Source organism: Zosterops lateralis (genome assembly GCF_965231275.1).
Source record: "Zosterops lateralis genome assembly, chromosome: 11".
NCBI classification, from domain to species: Eukaryota; Metazoa; Chordata; class Aves; order Passeriformes; family Zosteropidae; genus Zosterops; species Zosterops lateralis.
Window position 1 is genome coordinate 16698914 of NC_139771.1, and position 20798 is coordinate 16719711.

The 20798-nt window shown below is 38.2% G+C and overlaps 1 protein-coding gene across 1 annotated transcript in view; it reads right to left on the bottom strand.

Annotated features, from left to right (window-relative positions):
- The window catches only part of SUCLG2 (succinate-CoA ligase GDP-forming subunit beta), a 115772-nt gene that overhangs the window by 57801 nt on the left and 37173 nt on the right, over positions 1–20798 (bottom strand). The window contains exons 3-4 of the mRNA XM_083869551.1: positions 5605–5704; positions 5390–5480 (exon numbers count right to left, since the gene is read on the bottom strand). Of these exons, the coding sequence (XP_083725677.1) occupies positions 5390–5480; positions 5605–5704 (191 nt within the window). The remainder of the gene's footprint in view (positions 1–5389; positions 5481–5604; positions 5705–20798) is intronic.

Here is a 20798-nt window from a genome sequence, read left to right on the forward strand (position 1 = left end):
ATTTATTACTATGAGCTACAGAACCATTTTGTACCAGTATCTGACAGACACCACAGCACAAAACAGAAAGATGATTCAAATCCCACGTTTGGAATCTACAAGCAGCACGTTAAAAGTGACAGAAATTGACCCATATAAAGTCTTTGCTACATTTTTTTCCCCACTCTCAAGAACAAGACAAGGTCCTTTCCATTTTAGTCTTACAATAGCTGTACCTTCCTCCTCACCTGAACTGTCTGTTTTTGCAATAGTTTAACAATAGCTATTGAAGCAATTTTAGAGACTGAGTAATTTTACACTTGAAAAGGATTCTCAAAACAGTTTTGTGGTTATAAATAATAACCTTTTATAAGGAATAAATTTTTTCCCAAAATATTCTTAATTTTAGGAAAAAAAATCTATTTTTTTGTGATCATTACAGATGCCATAATCAAAGTTGCAAATACTGTAGCTTTGCTCTGCACTTCAGTCTTGCTTTTCAATCTGAAAATGAAGCAGCCACCTCTGCAATTTAATTAGCATTACAGTCTCCCTTAAGAGAGCTACTATTTCTCATCTTTCAGTGGAAGTAGTAGAAAGCAGGAAAATCACTCCCCAAATATTAATATAATTAAGAAGGATTAAGTGCCAACATCTTTCTAACACGGTCTGTTTATGAAGTGACAGTTTTGAACAATGACTGCAGACAATGATCATCACTGAATACAACACCAGCAGAAATTCCTTCTCTCAGTCAGCAGATCCAAGAGGGATTTTTATACCTGCAGCCTCAAAACTCTGCCTACCTGGCACCAGGTGCTCCATCAAACAAGTATTCCTTGGGTTTTCATAGTTCAAGGACTATAAACAAGAAAGATGCACTATACTTTCACCCAAGTCACATTTTTGACAGTCTGTTCCAGAGCACATAAGAAAGAATGTAAGGACTTTCTGCCAAGCAGTAGGCATTAGAGAAGAGGAAAAGAAAAATGTAAAAAACAAGGAATCAAATAAAGCCATCAGTGCTCAGAATTGAAGGAAAGATGAAATCTCTTTATGGCCTTTTTGACTTGGAGGAAATCTGCTTCACAGTAATTTTGTTTCCTTCTACTTTTACCTCACTTTATTCACACAACATAGGGGGATGTAAAGGAATAGTTCAAATAAGTGACTGTTCAAAAGGGAAGTAAAGCAAGCCAGGGTGAAGGAGAGAACCAAGAATGCAGAAAACTACTGTACTACTTAAAAGCATCTGCCTATTTTAGTCTACTACAGAAGGGATGCTAAAAGACAACTTCAGAGACATAGCTTGGCTACCTACCAAGATTTGTCAAATTAACAAGCAGGGGTAGGGAAAGCATCTTTGATTTGCTACTATTTTTACCTGCATCCATGTTTTCACCTTCTTACATATCCTGCATCAATGTATCTGAAAAATGCGAGTCAGTTGCTTTAGGCATAAGTCAGATAAAACCAACTGGTCTTACTGGATCTTGTCAGAGCTGTTCAGACAGCTTCCACAGAGCCCAGGGTAAGGGTCAGGCTTAGGGTGGGAATACACTCAACAAGTTTTGAGGGATACATTTGCAGGCACAGCAGGTGGAACTAACATTATTAAATCAGGTACCTTCACCTGCGACTTCCAACCGGAGTGATTGTCCTCACTGTTCCTAATTAACAATGTCAACATCATCAGATACTTCTCTGTCTTAATTCACAAAACTACCGAGAGTCTACTTTGCAGTAGGCAACCTTAGAGCAGAAATTGTCAGATTGTGAAATATCTCTAATTTCTCCCAACAAAATAATTTTCCTTCAGCATCCTCCCTGCTTGATGCAGAGAAAAGCCAAAGAAATTGGTGTTCTAGGTCTTTAAATATCATTTAAATCTACCTATCACTCACACCACAAAACTAATGCAAACACACTGATGAACAGTTAAGAATAGTGAAATTGAATCTACAGACTGTTGACTCTTTTCACATTTTGTCTGCTTTGCCTTTGATAAAGAATATGACACCTCATTATCTGTTTACTGTATCATATTTATATTTAAAATGGCCTGGGGAACAATCAGTTTTCATTAAAACTTCCTGACAACTTCAAGCTCTCCTTCTCCGTAACAAATCGTTACCAAAAAGTTTAAGTCACACATCTAATGTCATGAGGGGAACTGTAACAGCTTTTTTTAAACAGAATCAAATATGCAAAATGTTCATTCTGTTATTGCTTGGAGAGAAAACACAGGTAGTGCATTCTCAGGTTGTCATGATAAGAGAAGAGTGTCATCACAGACAGCCAGGCTCTCCAAATCCCAAACTGCCATAAGAGGATTTTATGTAAACTCACAAAACAGGTTCCAAGTTAGGAGAGAATTGAAGAGATTGCCATTAATTTGAGAAATATCAATCTGAAGAGGCACAAACACACTTTAAATTCTGTAGCAGGTGCACAAGCTGAGAAAGAAAGCTGAAACCACCATTTTCTGTTCCGTAATTATTCTAATTGTAGAAAATTTCTACCTTTTCTACCTTCCTTATAAATACGTGTAAAAAGTACGTGACATCCACTCCCTGACTTGACACTAGCTCATTGCTCTCATTGCTTGCCTCACAAAAAGTGACATAACAACGATTTTCCTTCTGAAAAATGCTTATTACTTGAATTTTTTTAAAACATAGGAGTATTTTAAACCACTCAAACTTTCCAGAACACTGAAAAGTTTAGAAAGCACAAATCCTAAAAACATGCATTTTTTTTTTCTTCCTGAAATGCAATTTTCCTTAAGCACACGTAGAACACAAATTCTTTCATACATGCAGAGAGAAAGCATGTGCCTTGAAATAGAAAATAAAAATGCCAGTGATTTGTTCTCATCTTCCCCCCTGCCCTTAGCAAGCCCAAAGAGTCTGCCTGGCATTTTCAGTGCATTAAGTTCCCACTGCATCAAATGATATCTCAGACATGGCTAAATTTATATGTTTAATAATATCACTGTAGTTTGCCCCTTGATTAAAATTTCAGTATTTGATTTTGTAGTCCTGACACTTCAAACCTGAGCTCCTCAGCTCCTCTAACTCCCTTGAAGATCCCAATGTAAGCTAACTTTGTAAATGGGAAATTCTTTAAAAGAGGATATAATTTTGCTGGGAAGTAGTTTTTTGATGAAATAGTGCAAAATATTAAACATGCTTTCTTCACTATCGAATAAACATAACATTGGGCAAACTGCTACAAAATGAATTAATTTAAAACAGGGTGTATGCTCTAACCATTAATTATTAAGAATCAAGAATTCAATGCCAAAAAATATAAAACATACTAGCTAAAAGCCAACATAATTTTAAAAGCCAACTTTATGATCAGAATGAAAGTCTATGAGAGCAGATAATCAGCTTCTCCCAGTGAAAAACATCACACTGGTTTATCATGCATCAACAGTAAAATAGCAGTTTTCCTGGAACTCCATAGCCAAGGAAATACACAGTCTTCAAGGCTTTAAACAATCTTGTACCCCCAAAATAAATATCTGGAGTTCAGCAGTGCAAACTTCACCTTAAACTTCACCTCTGCCCCAGGTGCTCAGTCCTGCCCACTGTTCATTCACACAAACATGTGGAGGGGGAGAAAGGAACCACATGTTAAATATCCTGTAGCTACATGGAACAAAAGTCATCCTAATATAAATCCTTTGAATAATCCATGTCAAACCCCCCCCCCCCCCCCCAACACCCATACCCTTCTTCCATTTCTATCAATTTCAAAGAAAATTAGAAGTTTCTTTTTCAGAACTGAATCTGTCAATGATGAACAGGCTTGCACTCTGACAAAAGAGCAGAATTTCTGTATGGATGTATTCAAGGCAGGCCAACTAGGGCAAAAGTATAAAAACAAAGAACTTACAAAAGAAAGCTGCTTTTACAATGTTAATTTTCCCAAGCAGAGTGACTTAATATGGAAAAGGTGTATCCTGTCTTATATCCTTAGTATTAACAGGATTCTCTGACAGACAGGCCTTAATGGCAATATTGAGTCTCTTATTTTAATATATAGTATTTCTTTTTAAGAACAACCCTGAGGAGTGATGGTAATCTGCTCTCCTTGCTCCCCAAGAGAAGAACTGCCTGAACACCTTCCTCCAGCCCTCATTAGACAGGATCTTTGCAGACAGGTGTTCCTTCCCCTTCTATGCTAATACACCAAGCTGTTCACAGGATATTAAATGTGAATTGCAGTTCCTTCAGCTCATGCCAAATTATTTCCTGGCACAGATGCAATGTGGCTCTTGACTACTTACCTGTATGAGGATTCTTGCTCAGTCAAACAAAGCAAGAGATAAAAACAGATATAGCAGATAGGCAATTGCCAGGATGTCCTGACTCACAGAATTTTATTAATTTGAAGGAGAATCTTGCTGCATCTTTGCTTCTCTTATTTAGGCCAATACAGAGCAAATAATTTATGCTGAAGTGAATCTTGGTGCCTTGCAGAAAGCACCATCATTGGAAAATTGTTCATTTTCCACGTTCATTTGGTACCTCAACCACTACCATGGACATATTTTAGGGTGTATCTGCAAAAAAGTAGAAAGAATCTCCTATTCAGAACCTTTTTTTCAAATGAGAAAAAAATCTTATGCAAACCTTTCAATACTTAACAGGGGTTTACAATAAAAACGGGGACAAACCTTTTAGTAGGGCCCTGCTGCAATAAGTCAAGGTGGTTCTAAACTAAAGAAGACAGATTTTGACTACATGTAAGAAAGGATATTTTTTACAGTGAGGGTGATGAGGCACTGGCACAGGTTGCCCAGAGCAGTGGTGGATACCCCATCCCTGGAAACATTCCAGGCCAGGTTGGATGGGGCTCTGAACAGCCTGAGCTGGTTGAAGATGCCCTTGCTCATTGCAGGGGGCTGGACTGAAGGAATTTTAAAGATCCCCTTCAACTCAAACCAATCTGTGATTCATCTGTCACTCTGTTAAGACTTGCCCAGAGCTGAGGGTGACTGAAATACAGATAATATTATCACCAAAGGGAACCATGTCTCTACTGTTTCTGTAAACAGAATGTCAATAAGCATGTACAGCCAATGCTATAATGCAGTTTTATCACCATTTAGTATGTATTTGATGAAAGATGAACCTATGACAAAGGATTCCTTTCAATATACATTGCAGAAATCAATTTGTTTTCCATCAGTGGGTATGCCAAAATTGATGAACAAAATATATACACAAACTGAAGATGTAACATTTTCCTCTTTTTTGTTTTATCAGTTAGATGTAATTAATCAGGAATTGAAGAAGGATCAAAAAAAAAAAAATAAATCTATGTCATCCATCCCAGCTTATTAAGGCAAAATTGCAGCTGAACATAGTTTTTAACTTTCAAGAGGCCAAAATCTTACCTTTTTAACTGTCACACCATCCTTTGGAGTTTGCTTGGTTGACAGATTGTACCCAATCATCTGTTTAGCAAGCTGTTCGACAGTCTTAGGGCTACAAACAAAGGAAAAATGTTAGTTTACTGAAAAATATTAAAAGAAACAGTCCATAGCTGTTGTAAACAGCCTAAATATTATATAAGGAGCAATTTATGTTTTTTTCAATTGAAAGTACTTACTCTTTAGTTAGATGAACTCCTCCTTTCAACCCACTATTGAAAATACCTTTCCCTCTCCCTCCAGCCAGAATCTGCGCCTTCAGAACAATTTCCTTTGCCTCTGTAAAAGAAAAACACATTGCAATTCTGTGGTTTGTCAATTATTGAGCTTGTTAGTATGAGATCAAAAAGCATTTCCAGATTGGACACTTTAAAACAATAAGAAGTTGTTCATAACTAGTGAGCAATAAAACAAGAGTAAATTCATCATTTCTATAAAGCAACCTTGCAAAAAAAAAGAATTGCTGAAGGAAGTTAAGGGATACAGAGCTTATTAAAGTGATAAATAAGTCACTGCAGAGATGAGAACCATGCTGTTAACGCTGCATGTCCTGCACAACAAACCACACAACCAGCTCAGCTCCATGGCTGACACACTAGCAAGGTTTTCAGACATAAATCAGATCATATTTTGTCCTGAATGCACAACAAAACAAGGCTCATCAAGGGAAACGAATTCCATTCCTTGCTCTGAGCATGTGGAAGGAAATGCATGGATGTGGTCCCTTAGAGAAGAAATCCCTGTGTCCAAAGGGCAGGTGAGTGCAGAGCAAGGGCAGCAGCTGTGAAAACTTCTTCTCTCTCTGGGAGGCATCACTTGGATCTTGGGCAATTTGAGTAAAACAGGCTCTTTGTAACACCAAAGTGCAGCAAGAAGTGACAAAAACAATTGCACCATGTCCTGTGTTCCAAACAAAAGCAATCCTGACATCATACAGTGGGGGGAAAAAGGGAAAAGAAAACAACCAAACCAAACCATCACCCATCATCTCTCCAGCTCCTGATCACGGCCACTCCCTGAACCACCAACACCTCCCAGGTGCCTTTAAGGTGTTCATTAACACCAACTACTGTCATTTTGCACATTTATCATAATAGTGCTGGGTGCTTTGCAAAGTCTGAGATCCCAATGTTAGTATGTCATTAAGTGTGCCTAGAGAAGGCTCATTGCTACCCTCTCCTGTGGAAATCTCTAATTTCACTGGTGTTTGGATTAGGTCACACCTCGGACAACATTTTATCTAAGTATCAATAAAACATAAGAATTTGTTGTTAAATTGACAAATTTACTGTTTACTTGGCACAGAAGACACACATAGTTTCATTCAAACACACATAGGCTTTCTAGGCTGTAAAAACATTTTACAGATTATTAAATATAAGTTCAGAGGTGCAGGAATTTTTGATGCAGGCAAGCTCTGACACAGCATCATTTCAAAGTACCTGTATAATAAATTTCAGCAGCTACAAAAAAAAGTTGAACCTTAGAACAGAATAAATATTACGAAACAAATATTCTATTTAACACAGGTATTGTACTTTAACACAGTAGTAGTAGTTACTATTTCTATTATTATTATTATTATTAACACAGATATTGTACTAAGAAATGCTTAATTTCCAAGCTTTTTGAGACTAAAATCTCTCCATATGTTCATCCATTCAGTAACATTTGACACATATCATTCTGAACCTTAAAAGCATTCTCCTTGAAAATATTTCATGCATCCCAATATATTCACGTTCTGGGCTCCCTATCACTCATGCCACTGCAGGGCAGATAACAAGGAAATTTAAATGCAACAAAAAAGTTTTAGATCAAATGTTTCCTAAGCACACAAATTAGGATGAATTAAAACTATAAATCACTTCTCAACCTGCAGAAGCAAACTCTAAAAATCACAGTAGCTGCTGTGATAAACAATCTAATATGGCATTGTCAAGAGATGCTGTAAGCATTTAATTAAATCAATTTTAGCTCCCAACCATCCCGACAATGTGAGCTTTGATTGTCAGTGATGGGTGGTATCAGTTCTGGGAGTGATCATCATCCTCATTCCCAACCACCACGTTCCATGAGCACCAATTATCTCCACTGGGCTCCAACAAATGAAGTTAGAGAAAGGAATTAATGTGTACATTTTTATAACCCACTAGAGGACTATCAAGGCAATAGAGTAACTTCAGAAGAACAACTATCAAACCCATAAACAAACAGACATGAAAGCGAGCACAGCCATGTGAAGATTAGACCTGAAGAAATAATCAATGCAGCAGCTCAGCAGAGCACAGTGCAGCAGGTTCTTCGTGCCCTGCAGGAAACCAACAGGAAGCAATTTAAATCCTTAATTATTTGCCCAAAGTCTGTAAAATGAAATAAACCATCCAGATCTCATTTTACAGTAACTAGGCTTGATCATTCAGTACCTACCAAGTTGATTCACTACTTAATGTCACCATCTTATTTAGAGAGTTGATTTCTAGAAATGCTCAAAGTTTTTGTTTGTTCCTGCCTGAATTCACAAATTATGTTGTGAGAGACTATGCCAAAACAAAAATGTGGGATTAGCTAGAATATTTGAAATAATTAAATTAACCTGCAGGTTCAAAAAAAAAGTAAAAAGAGGTACCTGAAGTCAGTATTAAACCCATTAAAACCAGAAAGGTGTAACTAATTTCTACTAATACTCTTCCAAATTGTTCTAGCAACACTGGAAAAAATGTTTTAGCAGGATTGTGTAGTTACACATAAAGGATTTGAAGAAAACCTACCACAAACAACATGACTTTACACCACCATAATGTACAGCACAACATTTTCAACAGCATTAAGGCTTCAACCACCTTCTTTGTATGGCCACTGACCAGTCTTCTGTAAATTAAAACACAAAAACTCCAAAGAAAACCAAATAACAAACCAGCCTGCTTCTTAAGTGCACATATGTGGATTTTTAGTCACAGATTTATAATTTTCTTTATCATTAGAAACAATACAAAAACCCGACAGCTTTAAAGTGTCACTAATTTAGCAACAAATAGCTGCAAACTGCTCCGTGCAGAATAATGACGCATTGCTGGTAACAGCATGTGTTCTTAACTAATTATAACCTGAATACATTAATACCTCAGGCTGAGCAGCTCTTGTATTTGCCTTTTTTACATTCATCTGTGGAAAAGGAGAGAGGTGCAGGTGTGGTGTTAGAGATAGGTTGAAGTGCTGGACCTGGCAGGATTAGGTTAAATGGCTGGACTTTGTGATCTTAGGGATCATTTCCATGCACAGTGATTCAATGATTTCTAAAGAATCCTTTAAAAAAATAGAACCAAAATACAGCTGGTCCCTAAATCAGATGCCAATAAATAAGCAAGACCTTTGCTCCTCAGAAGAATACTCAGAATTCAAAATTTCACAACTGTGTCTGGCTCTATGTTTCCAATAAACTTTACTCTAACCACAGGAAAAAAGCCTTAAGTACATATTTTCTGTAATAAATTCAGATGTTTCAGCAGGGCAGAATAGAACACTGAGGGATAAACAGCCTCTATACTGCATCCAACAAAACCTCTCCTTCCCTCAGTCAGCACTGTGAATACAAACAGCAGTGATATTCCTTGCAATTGGAATAAGCTCAGTGCTATAATGAAAGCCTATTTAAAATCAATAAAATCAGTCCTGCTTTTGGGAGCTATGATTACTCTGGTCCACTGGTACTGCTTGCAGCAAAAATGAACAGCTTGTTCTCAGCCCACTGCTGTGTATATTTAACTACTGAATTCTTGATCGTGAAACAATATACAGAGTTCTGCTGGTTATATGCTATGCTAATTTATTACCTGTGAACAACTTTCCATTATTATTGATACGACTGTGTGGCTGCAAATTAGGCATGTTAACAATTACATATAAAATGTGCTGTAGCTTATCAAAAATAAACTGCTGTGAAGAACACACGAGGTACTCCTGCACGGGAACAGGTCTCACACACTCCCCTGTTTATGAACAAAAGGCTTTCTACCAGAGGGAACTCAGGACTGCTTCGACAAGACCTCCCACACTAAAGAATTAGAGCCTGGACAAAGGGAGGAGGTCTCACATGAATTCTTAATCAAATTTCTGTCTCACCGTGCGACTTTCAGTGGTCTGGCTTCTCTATCTGCAAGGGCTCTGTGTAAATTAATTACTGTCTGCACCTCCTTCACCATTCCACTATTACATCAGTGTGTTTTTACCCCAGTGTAAGGCAGCTGAGAACAGAAAGGTTCACTGCAAACCCCTGGCTCCAATGGAAGAACTGCAGCAACAGCAAAGTGTCCCTGAACGTGCCCTGATGTCTCTGGGAATGAGTTTAGCACACAGTGCAGAGTAGATGGGAGCAACCCACTGTCACGGGAGCTGCACAATGAAAACAAAGTCAAGACATGCTTAATCCAGGTTTTACAGAAGCCCTGTCTCCTCACTGACCACACACTGAGTATATAAACACCCAGGAGATGTGTCCATGAAGGCAGCTGGGATGCCAAGATGCACAGGAGGACCCCAGTCTGATGCCTTAAGTTTGAGCTTTCATGTTTTCCAGATTCTGTGCTGCCCAGGGGTGCAGTTCTGAGCCTCATATTAAGTGTCAGTAAGTTCTCTTCACAGGGTAGGGAGACAAAACAAATCCTTTTCCTGCTGAAGATCAAGGACAACTTTCAGGCCCAAAAGCACAAACAACAGTGGACTGAAGAAAAAAAACAAGGATGGGACCTCACAACCTGAAACTGTAATTGGACAATTAAACCCCAATATGCAAATGGACCAAAACTTATAGAACTTTATTTAAGACCTCATGTGACTGGTTGGGCATTTTGTGACCATTTTTAGTCTACCTTGGGTGTAGCCCTGGTCAGGCCCTGTCCTGCCCAAGGTGTATCCTACAGGCCTTTCAAATAAATACCTACTTTATTCTCTGTCTCTGTCCAGTCTCTGTTTCAGGCCAGCCTTCCCAAGGCATCAAGCCCACTGCAGCCAGGCAGAGAGTCACTGGTTTAAAGAACTTCACTCGTCACCCTTCTCTAGGTAAAATAATCAAGTTGTGCTTGATGAGCAGAATTTGTGGAGTGCTTCCTCCTCTCCAAATCTCAAATAAACCAGATGAGGTACAGGAATCTGCAACCAGCTCCAAATTATCCACCCCTACAAAGAGGCAGAGGGCAACCTAAAGATGTATTTACCTGGTGAAACTGCTCTGAGAGACACAAATCACCTCTTTGTTTGGACACGTGCAACTTCAAGCTTTGCTTTCACCATCCAGGCTTTTGTCCACAGCGCTTTCATGGTTGTTTTAGGATATTACTCCATGAAGAACTGGCTGGGAATGACCAATGACTGGATGACCAATTCCATCTTCCGAGCATTTATTTCCTTTCCCAAAGCAAGGGGTTTTCCCCCACTCTGGTTAATAGTTTTGCTTTCATAACATGAGATTTGAGGAAAACAAGGCAGACACTTTCTGACAGCAATTATTCCTTATTTTGGATAACACAAGAACTGTAAAGACACCAACAAACCGCAGAGCACCTACATACCGTTCCTATTTGTTTCCTCGCCACTGTTGATGCAAACCCACAAATGGTCAAGTGTCCTGAAAAGGTTCTAAGTAATCTCTCCCAAACTGTATCTCTGCAACTCAGAGCCTTTCCTTCAAAACCAAGGGTTCCCCTCACAAGCTTTAAAAGGGTCCAGTTTGGATTGATTTTCGGTTTTGCTACTCACATCTAGCTGATGCAGCAGTAGGGAAACCTACTTTTTGGGGTCTCATCTGTCCTGTTTTGTTACTGTTGCTTCTTTCTTGTTTTAATGCCACCTCTACCACCTGAGTTTCCAACTTCACTTTGGGCAGGACGGGCTATAATTAATTTTCCAAATTTCAGCCACCCTCTTACACTGCTGAAGGCAAGATCCTGTCAGGCTCTTACTACCTTTCAGCAACACTCCAGGCCAGAGACATTCTGTAGATTACTCCAGCAAGGAAAGAAGGGAGAAGAATAAAAGCAATAAGGAAGACCATAACATAATACAATAATAGAAAAACTGTAATAAAGCTTAGTTTCCACACTGAACACTGAATCTTAAAGTTGTGATAGTAACTTTTCACATTTGAGTCTCTTTATACCAACTTGGTCTGAAATCTGAGACAGCTTTTACCAAGTACTGCTGCCACTTCCACTGCTGCCCATCTCGTGAGAACTGCAGGGATGCTGCATCCCCACTCTGTGCCAAGTGAGCAGATTGAGATGAAAAAGAAGCTGTCCACGAGATACCTCCCACATCTACAAAACTATTGTTGTGCTTAAAGACCTTCTGAATTAAGATAAACAATGATTCCCCCCCCATCCCTTTGATTTTAATTTAAACTCTCTTCCTCTGTTATTTTCATCCTTCTGCTCCATAACACCAAAAAGAATTATGTTCTTACAAGCCTACTTCCCAGAACCTTTGGTTTGCAGACTAGTTTAGAATTAAATTTAAATAAATCATCCTTTTTATAATTCCATACTTTTGAATATATTGTATATTTATTACTAGATTATGAGCCTCATTAAAATCTATAATGATAAATTAGTCAGTCTCTTGATTCTGTCACTACTATTATTAATTGCTTTCATAGCCATTACTACACATTTCACTGGTGATAAAAATTTTAGGGCTAGATAAAATCAGCTGAGCTAAAGCTCACTCTCAATATTACAGTCTTAAACCTTCTCAGAGTAAAAGTAATCAAGTATTCACACATCCTACATTTAAGTTAAACCTGATAAATTACTTATACAGCAAATGGAGCCTCACTAGATCCAGCAGCACCGCTATAATGCATGGAAAAATATGCACATTAAAGCAGGGATCCAAAAGAAACAGTTCTCAGATTGAAACTGTTCATTGTACGTGCGTGTTTAAAACTCCACGGGATATCTTATTTCTGGTATTTTTCAGCCTTTAACAGCTTCTTTTTTCAACCTAACTTCTCATTATTTTTTACATAAATTTTGTCTGTAACAGACAAAGGGCTTAGAAAAATGGCTATTTTCACATTTGCTTACAAACCTGAGAGCAGACGTGGTTTGAAAACTCAGTCAGGAAAGGAACAAGTTTGTCCTTTTGTGGAAGAGCACTGAAGTTCACTGACAAGAGAGAAAAAGCTCTTTCTGCCAGTTCTAAAGGAACATCCATTCTATGGGCAAAACAGAGAAAGGCAATTTCTGTAACCTGCAGAGTCTCCCTGGCATCCTGCAGCATATAAATAGTAAATACTGAACAAAAATAGAAAAATCTATGCAAAGGGATCCAGGGTTCTTCCATCATTATACCAAACAGGTCCATTCTTGCTACTTTTAGACTTCAAAATATTCTTTATACTATGTCCAAGCCAATATTACTTTTCTCCTCTTCAGACAATTTCACTTTAAGAGGCTGCAAAAGCAAGCAAAGAAGTCTTTTCCTTCTGTATTAGTCACAGTCTCTATGACCTGACAATACCACCATGGAAGCTTCTCAGGATACTCTGATAAGGACTGAGAAATGCAAAAGGGATTGGACTGGGGATGCAAAACCATGTGCTTCAGTAGACCTGCTTTCCTTGTAAGTATAAAATCCATGAATAAATCACCGGACCTGATTTCTAAACTCGTCATTCAAAAATTTGTCAGTTTTAACAGATTCTTACCAAGACATTTCTCTCTATCCTTCCCATTTCCCTAAACTACAAAGAAAAAAAAAAAAAAAAAAAGAGAGAAATGAATACTCTGACGGTTTTCTTTGCATCTTTACCTTTTAAAGATTACAAGAATTTCAAGTTTTCCTTGCCAAAACAACACACAAACCTTCTCACTCCCCACCCCACTGCCCCAAGTAAAATATATTTCAAAGTTAGTAGACTCAGGCAGATCAACTGTGCCCTAAATTCTTGACTGCATACCATAACACAATTTGTTTTAATACAGTTCAGGGAACAGGCTTTATGCAATCTGTAGTGTTGAAGTCAAGCAGCCATTAGGAACAAACACTGTTCTCGCCCCTTGCTGCAACAATACACACACCTGCTTTCCTGGAACGTGTTCAAAATTTCATTCTTTCTGATTATATGTAAGGCACAAAAGACACAAAGCCTTCTCTGACTGATTCTAAATCTTTTATCCATTATTGAATTGCAGAGATGATTTTGAAAAAAAATAAAATTGTATGTAGTGTAGAATACATAAAAACCGAGGCACATATATTAGTTTTTTTCACACTTCACTTTTAATCATAAAGGAGTTGTTGTAGTTGGAGATAGTGTCAAAAATGGAGCATGAAATAAAAAACCTAAGCAAGAAACCAGAGAGTTCACATGGTAAAAAAGCAAGTTAATATCGATTGTAGAATCATAAATGGTTTGGCTTGGAAGGGACCTTAAAGCTATGGTAGGGACACCTTCCACAATCCCAGGTTGCTCCAAGCCCTGTCCAACCTGGCCTTGGACTCTTCCAGGGATGGGGCAGCCACAGCTTCCCCTGATGCCTTACATTTTAGTTTTCATGTTTTTCAGATTCTGTGTTGCCCAGGGGTGCAGTTCTGAGCCTCACATTCAGTGCCAGTCAGCTCTGCACAGAGCACAAAACAAATCCTTTTCCTGCTGAAGACCAAGGACAACTTTCAGGCCCAAAAACACAAACAAGAGTGGGCCGAAGGGAGGAACAAGAAGGATGAGACCTCACAACCTGAAGCTGGAATTGGACAATTAAACCCCAATATACAAATGGACCAAAACTTATAAAAGTTTAGACCTTGTGACTGGCTGGGCATTTTATGACCATTTTAGCCCACTTTCGGTGTAGCCCTGGTCAGGCTCTTGTCCTGCCCAAGGTGGACCCTAAAGGCTTTTCAATAAATACCTACTTTATTCTCTGGCTCTGTCCAGTCTCTGTTTCAGGTCAGCCTTCCCAAGGCATTACCCCAAGGAACCATTATTCCCTGACGGTAAGGAATTTTTTTCCTGATATAAAATCTAAACTTTCTCTCTGTCATATATGACAATATGCAGAGAGTAAAGACAACTGCAATGTTATTACCACTACTTAAGAAGTGATCCATAATGTGACAAGGGAACCCTGTTCAAGTAGAGACTTGATAATTAGCCCTTTGCCAAGCACAGTCTTTCCATACAGGACTGCTATGCCCAGCAGGATCCTTTAAAATAAGCATTAAAATGCTTTAAGAAAAGTGGAGGACATCACACATTCCCAAAATGCACAGGACACATTTCCTTGGCAGAACTTCCAGTCAAAACCAAGCTGGAATGTTTCTAGAAAGAGACAGTAACTGTGAGATGTAGTCACTTCCACCATCCCTACATCTACATACAATTTAAAAGACATTTTTGTTACATTAACACCTCATAGGAAGCAGAGGAACATAAATTGCTTTTCTGCAGAAAAGGTCTTCCAAAGAGCACAATAACACACAATATTTATAGTCTACATATAAATACATTAAGTCATTAAATAATGTGGCAGATAAAAAAATGAAAGCATTCTTAGACAGTTGTGAATTTTGGGAGTGGAGGCTGGGGAACCAAGAGCCTTTGAAACAGGCTCTAAGGGAGAAATCTCAATGTGCAGCAACTTCAGACCCAGTTTCTGCAAGGCTGCCAATACCAGGCCAGGACCAAATTCCTTCAAAGGCTTTCATCATCTCCTGCTGCCTTGTCAAAGCTGGGACAAAGTGACCTGACAGGAACCCATGTGCATGCACTGCCCCACTTCAAGGCACCTCATTTCTTACTCACCACCACAGAGGTCATTTCTCTTCTTTCCAACAATTTACAGTGACACAATACAGATGCTTTCATCAAACACACACTTATCTGCTTAATTCTAAGCACACTCTGATGCCAGCTTGGCATTTGGGTGCTTGCTTAAATATTTCCCTCAGTGAGGCTTTGACACATTTCAGGAAGAACTTCTTAATGAAGCTCCAAACCTAAATCTCATCTACAGTTTGCATTTTTACCCAAAAGCAATGAAAATACTGAACAGCTCTCAGCTGAAAATTTACATTTTTAGCAAAATTAACATTTCTCTCCCAGAGACAGTTCTTGTTATACAATTCTACTCCAGCTCTTAGCCTTGTATCCCTTAGCTTTTGTTTCATTGTGTTGGGCTGCATTAGATACTGCACATTTTGCAGTTTAGACCATAAATAAATCAATCCACATCAAAAAGTAGAATCGTACAGAAGAATAGCAAATCTGGCAGTATTTTGATCTGAGCCAAGCCCAGTAGGATTGAAATGTCCTCCAGTAGCATGATTCATTATCCAACTTACCCAGTGGAACTAAGTACAAAGTTTTCAATGCATTGCTGAAGTAATTTATTGAGCCTCTGAAGAGAATCATGCTAGACTGGTCATTATCTGGGAAACATCTGGATGGGAAAATGATCACATTGAAGAATTTGTGTCTGCCTCAGTAGTGCTAAAGACAAAAAGTTGAAAAGTATTACTTTGGAGTTGTTATTCTACATTTGCCCTTCATTCCTTGCCCTGATTTTGAAGCAAGACACTGATTTGCAACAAAATTAACTTTTCCCTGCCAAAAATAACCAAAAATACCTGACTTTCCCCTCCCCACAACCAATGACCACCACCATTACCTTCCCAACCTTTTTCACTACTTACAGACACAAATCACATACTTAAAAGAGGACATTTTTAAGATCCCAGTATTGACCACTGAGATGTAGCCTCGTTTACTGGAGTATTTTCTATTTGAAGAAGAAAATCAGACTCCACAAAATAATTTAAAATAATTTAAAGAAAGAAGCTTTTTCCACCACAGCCTGTAACAGACACCTGACATCAGGTAAAAGCCAGCTGGAGAAGGAAAATCCTGTAACTGAGACACTGGGCTTGCACAAATATGACATTCAAGTTCATTTGCAGATAAAAGCAGGACTAAAATGATGACCAGGTATGGCTCTGGCCATCTGGAATAGCAATCAATTTCACCCAGAGTGAAAAGAAAATCCAAGAAGAAGGAAAAGAGTTGCTTCTAAGGTTTCCATCTTGTCAAGTGAAGTTTAACTAAGAAGAGACCCTGGGCAAAAGCTCATCCATTTCCAGAGCTCCAGATCTAGAAAACAGTCATCCAAGTATGAAACAGACATAAAGGTTTAAAGAATGGAGGAGACAAAAAATTAATTGAGAGTTATCTATTCAAAATATAGAAATACTGCAACCAAAGCAGGCACCATTTACTGCTAGAGTTATTTGCCTGCTTAAAAACCTTCTAAGCATCCCTGTTGCTAGATTTCATGGTATCTAGCTTTTAATTACATAAAAATATCCTATTACATTAAGCAGTATTAAAAGAAATATTTTAGTCCTCTGGCTATTGGTAAATAGTAACTGCTGTAGACAGATGAAGTTTCGGTTGTGGTAAGCACCTGTGTTTATAACTTAATGTCAGATAATCACTGAGCCCAACTATTAAGGGATGCACTACCATCTTCTTGTTTTTGTTTACTCATCACATATGTGAAATAGAAGCAATTGCCAAAATAATCTAATACTGGAAAAAGGTTAAGAGAAGACCTATTATGGGAATCTTTAATATCTAATTCAGTATTTCAGACTTAATTACTCCATTAAAAGGCCATCTCACTGATCAATGATACACTGGTTAATTTAGATTCATTGCCAAAAAAAATTTTGTTTAGAACATAGTTTCAAATCTTTATTACCTGAACAATGTTCTTTTTACAGCTTTATAAAATTACCCAACCTATACAATTCCCTCTCACACATACAGCCAAGACATTCAACATAAACCCATCCAGGACACATCCCTAACAGTTCATCCCTGCCAATATTAATTAGCCTTCTACAAAAAAACCCCACATTTCTTTTGGTTATTTTTTTCTAGATTTCTTTTTTGTTCTGTGATATTTTTCTTAGTATCACATCATCTGCAGACACTTTTCAAAAATGCTGAAGAAAGGCAATTTAGGGAATGTTCCAGATAAGGGGAGAAAAAAAGTCTTGCCATGCTTTTCATAGCTTGGTAATTTTTATAGACACTCTTCTTGTGATGTATTCTTTATTTCACACCATTGTATTAAAAGTCTTCAATTTTGAATGTTTGGTGGAAACAAGATAATGCAAACTTTACCGTTTCAGCTATGAAAACTCACTGCTTATGAGGACAAGTTAAGAGACAAAAAAATAGGGTTTAAAGTGTTCCCATTACTTATTGAACATCAAGCCACAAAAAAAAAAAGCACAGAACTTTGAACAACTTGGTTGGGTGGACCAAACAAGTTTCTACTTGCAAGAAGAAAATAAAAAATGGAACAAGAGATTTTTATCCTGAGATGAGCCTTTAATTCATAAACCACCTAGGAGAAAATACTAATTATTTCAAAAACATGGTAAAACAACTGTCAAAATACACATTGTATCCTTGATTTTCACCAGTCTCCTTTTAGCTGAGCCATTCATGACCATGCCCAGTGCCAACACATGCAGCTTCTTGGCTCAGCCTCTCTCTGCCACTTCATTTTCTCAGTGGTTATATAAGGATTTGCTTTTTTATTACATGCAGCTACAACATGATCTGTATGAGGACACTGGACAAGCTGTTAGCTCCATTAACTTAATAATAGATTTCTGAGTGTGATTTCCTATTAATTTCATTTTCCTCACTCCACGAGAAGCCAAAATTACAGACAGCCATATGGTGCTTCATAAACAACAATTAAAAGTTATTTTCTGATTTTTAGGCACTAAAAAAAAGCCCATAAAAATACATATGGCTGGAATGATATAAAGGAAATGATGCTTTGGAATGTCTGCATATGTCTAAGATGCTCCAAACAATTCCTCAGCCTTTTTCCCATTCACACACTTCTGGTCCTTGGCAGCCACTGGAGGTTACAATTATTCACAGTGTGTGCCTTGAAGATCACAATTAGGATTTTTCTTCTAGAAGTGGAACTTCACAACAACAGCTTGTGTGAACTGTGTAGCACAACTTGTGTTGTGACTCTGACTCTTCACCTTCACCCACTCCATGGATTTGCCAACAGGATGGTTCCTGCCCAGCCAGAAGTACCTGGCAGAGCTCTGCCAGTCAGAGAAATGAAATCCATGGGTTGGAGACTGGACTGGGAACCTGTCAGCTCATTACAGGCTCCCAGCAATGTAAATTACCTTGTTGTATTGCAGGGACTAAGAATTCCCAGTACCCAACACAGCAGCTGAAAAACCAGCCTACTCCAAATCACTGCAAGTTATTCCTCTAAATGACTCCAGAACAGCCACCTTCTTCTTCCCTGCCCTTTATTACATCTTGTGTATGTGCTGATTGGAGAGCAATTTGGTCTGAGAGTTCCATCTGAGTACCTGGAGTTACATAAAACCTTAAAGTCTCTTACTGTAAAATAGAAATAAAAACCTACCTGCATTATGGGAATGTTTTTTTTTTGTTGTTTTTTTTTTTACTAAACATCTGTAATGGGAGAAATTTCCAGATTTCCTTAAAAGCAGCAGGGATAACTGCTTTTACTGCTGGCCACTACTGGAAGTCAAGCTTATAGGCAGAGTTTTTCATATATGTGTGTATATATATATATATATATATATATATATATATATATATATATATGCTTACAGGGCAAAGCCAGCGTCTGTAACACTTACTGGTTGCTAACACAGACTCAAATAAAAAAGAAAAAGAAAATCCCAGTGGTTGAGCTTTAAAAAATCCACAGTAAAAATAAAAAATGGTTCTTCCTTTAGAAAACCCTAATGTTAATTAATAGAAATGTTATAAACCTTATTGATGTTTTAACTCTTAACAAATACTGAAAACCAGCATTTAACCTTTAAAGAGCAGTGCTGGTAAAGTTGTCCATCTTGGTGTAGAGTCATTTATTCCAGAATGACAAGGATATTGCAGTAATTATCAGCCACACTCATAATTTTCCTATTTTTTCCCCTAAGACAGATTATCTCTAGCACATGTCCTAAACAAACCTACATGAATCTAAACCATTCCTTATTTTCTTCTCATGCACTTTTTAAACACAATCTATTTCCTTTTTCTTTGTATGTACAAATTCCTTTGTTTCACAAGGAAAGACTTTTTTAAATTCATCACAAAAGTCACTGTTGTGATATTAATAGATTTTTCTTCAAAGTAAATCGGATGCAAAGCCTCTGGACTAGAGTTTTAAAGCCAAGTATTCTGGAATATATGAGAAATGAAATCTGATAATGCGCATAATAATTTTCTTCTGCTTTATTACCACTGATCTGAAACTGAACATCCACAATCACGTCTTTTCTTTCAATTGACTAACACAGAAGTGCTTTTCTGACATTACCTCGGCTGATTTCTGCAGAACCAAGCCTGCATTTGTTAAAGGAATTTTGAAGCAGCAGAGACTAAACTAAGGGTAGGTCCTACTCACTTGCAGCCTGTAGAAAGGTTGAAATGGCAGCAACATCCTGAGTTTTCAGCATGGGAAATATTAGGTGGTAAAATGATTTAAACAAACCCCCAGCATGTTACAGAACAATGGCCTGAGTAAAATGGGCAGCCTGTGTGAACCCTCCAGGGCCAAGTCAGAAGACAAAACAAGGCACAGAGGTCCCCTGCCCTCAGGACAAACTCTGTCACTGTGTTTGTAGCCCTGGAAAACTGCAGGGGGACAGTTGGCAGCATGAGAGAAGTATCAGGGATGGAACATTGGTGTGAAATCAAGTAATTTCCCCCAGGAGTGGGTTGTTGCACAGCTCTGTCCAGGGCAGCTCTGGAGATGCTCCAGGCAGCAGTGCAGGGGAGGTGTTGATGGAGAGAACAAGACATCCCAGGCTCTGACCTTGGCCAACCCATTCAGCCACGTGTGCTCCATGCAATAAAGCTTTTCATAAAGCTCTCAGCTGCCCCAGACTAATGAAAGAAGAAGCAGGACAACAAATAAAAGTGAAAATGGAGAGTGCATTACTTTCAGCAGAGAGCTACAGCCAACCTCTGCTCTCCTGTCTAAGAAGTGAAGTCATAAAGCTCCACAATGACACTTCCATGGCACTGCAGCCTGAGCAGGTGGAGCTGCCAGTTTTCTGTCAACATCTCCCAGGAACTCTCCTGTTATACAATTAATTAATGAATAGACAAAGAAAGAAAAATCCTGCAAATGAGCACAGTTACAAAATCAGGCACATTTCATTACTATCATAACAATTTTCCTACATGGCTTCTTATCACTCACCTAATTCAGAGCACTTTGTCATTGCAAATTAAGATTTAACTGCACAATAAACAAGCTGCAAGCAGTTTGAAGTGCCTCAAAAATCT